The sequence below is a fragment of the Trachemys scripta genome, chromosome 9 (genome assembly GCF_013100865.1).
Source record: "Trachemys scripta elegans isolate TJP31775 chromosome 9, CAS_Tse_1.0, whole genome shotgun sequence".
NCBI lineage: Eukaryota > Metazoa > Chordata > Testudines > Emydidae > Trachemys > Trachemys scripta.
This window is the reverse complement of record NC_048306.1, coordinates 45,507,063-45,513,406: the sequence shown is the minus strand read 5'-3', so window position 1 is coordinate 45,513,406 and position 6,344 is coordinate 45,507,063. Positions and strand designations below refer to the sequence as shown.

Genomic DNA, 6,344 nt, shown 5'->3' with positions numbered 1-6,344 from the left:
GTATGTCTTCCACGTTGCTCGTGATCCTTCATCTGATCTCAAAGATTTTGTTTGGGGCACAAGAAGTCTCACATAGAGCCCTGCCTTCTCTCTAATCTAATTGAGATGTTAATATTGAGCCAGAAATATCTTGGGACAGATGATAGGACAGGAGTCAGGAGACCTAATTTCTATTCTTGGCTCTGTCCTTGGCCTGCTCGCTAACCTCAGGTAACTGATGTCATCTGTCTGTGTGCCAGATTCATCTGTGAAATAGGAATAACGATACTTGTCTTGCAGTAGAAATTTCTCTGGAATGGAAGAAAGAAGAGTTAACTTTTTTGTAGTAGATGAATCAAGCCTAACCCAGAGCCCAATGCAGGAATGAGCCTATCGGAAGCAGTGTTCGCCTCACCCTTCCCCACAAGATCCAGCCTATGGGTTGAGGAGGGTAGGTATTTGCAGCAAAAATATTATCACCTTTTGTCATTTGACCCTTCCAATACATTCATCTAGTGCATGCCAGGTTACATGGGCCTCAGCTCCCTCTCCCTGCACCCCTAACATGGACCTATGTTTAGGAAACCTCCAGGTTTGTTACATGAAATCCATCTGTACAAGAGAAGAAGAGCAGTTACACTAGAAGCAGCTTACAAATGCTGGCATCTCAGTGTGTCAGACAGTTGGAAGAGCACTCTGCCTCCTTCTGGCTGTTAGAGTCTGAAGGACCTCTCTTTAACTAAGCATGCTGATGGTTAACAGTCACAATCCCCTACTCCCCCAGAAACAGTCCCCGGTCAGACCTGACACTGTGCAGGCAGCACAGGCCTCCTCTTGCTTTCCAGAGTTTTGGTTTCACAAAGCTCTCCCCTGTGCAGATTATTTTGGTTTCCTTTAATCAGTATCACAGGAAACACATGTTTGTGCACAGCAGCCTAAATGACCTGCTACTTCTCTGATCACGTCCCTGTGTTTGCCTGGGAGGGGCAACATGATGTTAAATTGTTCATTAGCAAGATTTCTTGGGCCAAAACTCCTCCATACGTGCTTGATGTGCTTTGGTTTCATTTGTTTTCAGAGCAAGTTACAATACACATGTTTTTTTCAATGCCTGTTATTTTCTTGAGGGTTTAATCCAAGAGTCTTTACTCTTCTGTGAAATGTGTTGGATTTTATTTCTAAGAGCCCACTAGAGCAAGGCAATAAGAAATTACTTGTTTGCTGAACTATCTAAAATGGGCTGCTAAAGCTCGGATTGATTCCTAGGAGACAAAAATTGTCATTGTCATTCTAAGCTGATGGTCTCAGTAAGAGAGGGCAGGTGATAGACTAGGCAAGCTCACCCCTCTTGATGACCCTTTCAAGTTAGGGTGGAGTTAAATTACCAGACAGAATGGAGCTGCATGCCACACTGCAACAGTTCTGTGGAAGAATAGAGGACTCTGTTCTAGGTCCAGGTCTAAATCCAGGACTTTTCACTAGTACTAAATTAATTTTAAATTAACAACATAAAATAAGATATATGTAGAAGCACCAATCATCATCAACTGATATAGATTGTTGTAGCTCCACTGACTTCAGTGCCCAGCAAGAATCATATGATCAGTCATAATCCCCTCTTCAACCATTGCCCTAGAGTGCGCCCCATTAATTCCAGTCCTGCAGCTTTCCCCTCAAAGACAAAGAACAATGGTCTTTGGGGATGTTAATCTAATGCAGAATGTCCTCATTTTTTTCATGCCTACCTTTCCACTGCTAAGAAAAAAAAATTATAATTTTGATTGGGCCCACCAAAAATAAAACGCAGGATCTAGGAAAAGCATTTAAAACCACGTTTTTGGCATACGTTCCTGCACACACACATGCACACAGAGAGCAATCAACCATGTCCTCCCTTAAAACACACAGCTCTTAGCACAAATGAGGAACCAGAGACAAAACCCATATCCCTGAGAATTTGTGCAACTAAACTAGGGATAAACTGGTGGCTGCTCTTTCTGTTTTAACTTTTTCCTCTAAAAGTCAAACTATAAACTTCTTTGTTATGGACGACTTCTGGGTCTGCAGGCACCAATTGTGATAAATAACAAAAACAAAATAAATAAGACAACAGGGGATGAATCACTTGATGAGTGCCTGTTCTGTTTACTCCCTCTGAAGCACCTGGCATTAGCTACTGTCCAAAGACAGGATACTGGGCTTGATGGACCATCGGTCTGACCCAGTATGGCTGTTCTTTTGTTCTTCAAAGAAAGAACATTAGCAAGCTGAAAATGATATTCTGTAAAATCAAGGAACCAGTAAACTCAGCAGAAATGCTGGAGGACTTCTTTAAAATCTTTATTTTGCTAATTTGCTCAAAAACATGACAATTGTCACTTTTGCCCTGACCACACTAAAACCTGTGGAACAACCAGAGAAAGGATGACAAACCCTGTAACAACTCACAGAAGCTATCTATAAGTAGGGCCCTACCAATTTTACAGTGGTAAAAAATGTCATGGACTGTGAAATAAGCCCTTCCCTGTGAAATCTGATATCCCCCTTGCAGCTAGGAGCCCCCTGACTGGGGTGCTCCCAGAAGCAAATCCTGGCTGGGCTGGGGAGGGAGAGGAGTATTTGTCCTTCCCCGCTCTGGCTCCAGGGGGAGATCAGACCCACCTTCTAATCCCACCCTCGCTGCAGGAAGCTCCAGCCCTGGAGGTTCCTGGCTATGGAGGAGACTTGTGGAGGTGAGTCCGATATCCCTCTGCTCCTGGAAGGGCCCTAGTCAGGGGGCTCCTAGCTGTGAGTCCCCTGCTGGGCTGGGGAGAGACAGGTCTTGTCCTCTCCTTGCATGGCAGCTGGGGGGGAGCGGGGGAGATCAGACCTACTTCCAGATATCTTTTAGATTGGGACCCCCATGATTACAACACTGAAATTTCAGATGTAAACAGCTGAAAACATGAAATTGACCAATTTAAAAAAACCTCTGACTGTGAAATTGATCAAAATGGACTCTGAATTTGGTAGGGTCCTACTATCTATAAACAATAATGTGCCTCTTAACATAGCAGTTAGGCGCCACCTAGGTGCACAGTGAGCTGCTGCATGTTAGTTTTCAAAACACTCCTGTTTAGTTTTTAAGAAATGCTCACTTTGGAGTGACTAACGAATACAACAAAACATGAAAAACTAAAAATGTTAGCCATGCAAAAAATTATCTCCAGAGCCTCAGTATGGCCAAGTGGATCGCACACTGGCCTGGGTTCAGAAGAGGTAGGTTCTATTCCCAACTGAATCACTGGCCTAGCAGGTACCCCAGGGCAAGTCACTTCCCCTTTATGTGGCTCAGTTTCCCCATCTGTAAAATGGGGATAGTGATACTGACCTCCTGCGTAAAGCACTTGAAGATCTACGAATGAAAAATGCTATATTAAAGGTAGGTGTTATTTTCTCCTTCCCATTTTATGCAGCCATCCAGTTGGTGGTGCTGTTCCTACACTACTTTATATTTATTAGTTAAGTACCACCAGTGTGCTTGTCCCTGTACAAAAGACAGACACCCAGCCTGCCCAGAGACAGTACAATTTAGACAGGCTACACTGCGAGGCCCAGTAGCAGGAGTCACATTAGTTCACTGTAATTATTATTAATAATCTGATCATTTTAATTTTCTCCATGTTGTTCTCTGGCAGAATGAATGGGTGTTTGGACTCCAAGGGAGGAGTACACAGGAGCAGGGGTTGGGCATCAGTCTGCACAAGCAGAAGATACCAAGTGGGTGCAATCAAGAGAGGCACCAAGAACCCACATCTCCCACTGTCCTATGTCAGCCATTTCTATGGGTCAAGTCTCAAGAAAAAAAAGTGGCACTGCCTTTCAAAACAAGCCCAGCCCATTTTAGAGGGAGAAGAGTGGGGGTGTTTACAAATTCTATTTTTTTTTTTAGTGATTCTAGTGTTGCTACATGCAACATTAAGTTACACATAAAAGATTAAAATAATAAATTTGTGTGTACTTACATTATTAAAAATCCTCACTCTCTCCATCCTCAATGTTGTCTGTTGCCTCAATGTGATTCAATAGTTCAAAAGGGGAATGTAACATATCCCAGGGTCCGAAAAACCTGGAATATAGGATGTGCACGTGGGCGGAGCAGAAGATTTACCAATTTGGGGGCGTTTTCTTAATTGAATGGGAGTGGGGATAGGATGATTCTAAAATTTTAATGAGGGGCACAATGACACCAATCACTGAACCCCCCTCATACCTTTGTGCTGAAGTCACCAATTACAAAAACCCCAAATAAGCAGCTTCTAAATAAAACAAGCCCCAGACCCCACAGCCTTTGGAGTCCAGAATATTCAAGCCCCTTTAAACAAAACAAGCCCCATTCTGAGGATTGGAAGTGGACTTGGGCAGAGGCTGTGGGGCTGAGTCAGACCCTGGCCTTGCCGGGCTCAACTCCGCCCAGCTCCGACCCAACCCAGGGGTTCTCTGCTCAGTGTTCCCGTCTGGTTCACTTCGTTTGACCTCACTCCGGTCCCTGTTCTTTTATTAGTTGTCCCCTGTAATTTTTTGGTCTCCAGGTCCTGTGGATCCCCCCTTAGGCTGGGGGGGATCCTTTAGCAGTCCGACCCTGGATCCCAATAGGTCCGACCCAACCCAGAGCCCAAGTGGGTTCGAAGGACTGAGGGCCAGTTCCCACAGTGGGCACCGCCCACCCTGCCTGGGACTAGGGGCACGCCCGAGAGAGCTGAGCCTGTCCTCACCCACAGGCGTTGGTCAGGAGCCAAGGGCATCCCCACCCCAGCTGGGGCGGAGGGAGGCATGCAGGAGGACCCCCATTAGAACCCATCGAGATGGGGCCTCCCAAAGCGCCTAGGTCTCATAACGCGGTATAGCTGTATGTGTGTGGGGGGGGGGAGTAATGACCATGAGTCGGGTGCACATGGGTGGGAAGAATCATGATCACGTGACAAAGGTGGCTGAGGGGCCGGATCACAAACACAGGCCGAATGTACGTTGGTGGGGAATCAAGGTCACATGACAAGGGTATCTGTATGACGTGTCTCAGCTCAGATGTCACGTGGCGGGGGCCTGGCCTAGCGGTTTCCGCCGTGGGTGAGATGGAGGAGGAGGAGGAGCTTGTGTCACGTGTCCAGCTCCGCTCCTGCGCCTCGCTCATACGGCAGCAGCAGGAGGCGAAGCGCCGGCGCTGGGCGCGGCAGCGAGCGCGCGGGATGGCGGCGGGCGGAGGTTAGAGCCCTGCTGGGGCCTCGCGCCTGTTGCCCGCGCGCGGCTCCCTCGGCGCCGCCAGCGGTCGGGCCTGACCTGGGTGGCTTTCCTGGAGACCGCTGCTCCCCACCGCACCGGGACGGGCTCGGCCCCGGCAGCACCCCGTCGGCCATCAACCCTGGGTGTTAGGCGCTCCCAGCCCGAGGCCAGCTAGCGCCGCTGCTGGCGAGCGGGACTCCAAACCCCGCTCCTAGCGGGCGAGCTCTCTTTGTTTTGGGTCTGTGCAGCACTTGGCCCGCGACTGGGGCTCCCGGCGCTGGGGTCAGGCCACAATGCGCTGCCGGGGCCTGCTCGGCATGGGGACGCGTATGCAGCCTTCGGTGTGTCTGAGCGCCCCTTGCTTACGGGCGCTACTGTTGTTACGCCTTCTCTGTGTCGCCCATGGCGCCCGCAGCCTGCTCACACTGCAGGGTGGGGAACACGCCCTCTGGCCATCGGGAGACGCGCACACACACTGCAGCCCCAGGCACTCTTCCAGTGTGTGGCTTGTTGCCCCATCCTATTGCCCTCCTGTATGTCTCGTTTCTGTGGCGACTGTAAGTTCTCTGGGTCATTAGTCGTGTCTCCGTATCAGTGCATGCTCTTAGTGCTCTGTGAAACAGCTTGTAAACTATCAGACAGGATCTCTGCCCCAGTGAAAGATAATTGAGTTTAAAAATAAACGTGGTAGTCGCTAAGATTAACTGGGGTTAATTCTACTGCTGTTAGCCTGGTTTTTGTGGCTTTCATTTTTCAAATCCTGATAATGTAGATTGTGCTGCTTTGACAATGGCAAATGTAGCCTTGTACATTTAGTGAAATCCGTATTCCCAGACAAATGGTGGGTGTCAATGGACCATCCTCACCTATGTGAAAACAGAAGAACAGGAGTACTTGTGGCACCTTAGAGACTAACAAATTTATTAGAGCATAAGCTTTCGTGGACTACAGCCCACTTCGTGGACTACAGCCCACTTCTTTGGATGCATATGCATATGCATCCAAAGAAGTGGGCTGTAGTCCACGAAGTGGGCTGTAGTCCACGAAAGCTTATGCTCTAATAAATTTGTTAGTCTCTAAGGTGCCACAAGTACTCCTGTTCTTCT

The 6,344-nt window shown here is 48.0% G+C and overlaps 1 protein-coding gene and 1 long non-coding RNA gene across 3 annotated transcripts in view; one reads left to right on the top strand and one right to left on the bottom strand.

Moving 5' to 3' along the window:
* Positions 1-251: 251 nt before the first annotated feature.
* On the bottom strand, positions 252-4,550 carry LOC117883343. The gene is made up of 3 exons (XR_004647237.1): positions 3,984-4,550; positions 1,323-1,401; positions 252-290 (listed from the first exon to the last, which is right to left on the bottom strand). It is a non-coding gene; the product is annotated as an uncharacterized LOC117883343 (long non-coding RNA).
* A 539-nt stretch (positions 4,551-5,089) lies between these two features.
* FUNDC2 (FUN14 domain containing 2) overlaps positions 5,090-6,344 on the top strand; it is a 21,361-nt gene continuing 20,106 nt past the window's right edge. Inside the window, exon 1 of one of the 2 annotated variants that reach the window (XM_034781471.1) lies at positions 5,090-5,220. In XM_034781471.1, the coding sequence (XP_034637362.1) occupies positions 5,091-5,220 (130 nt within the window). In that variant the 5' untranslated portion in view covers position 5,090. Of the gene's footprint in view, positions 5,221-5,300; positions 5,796-6,344 lie in introns of those variants that run through there. The other variant, XM_034781472.1, reaches the window with a different exon arrangement.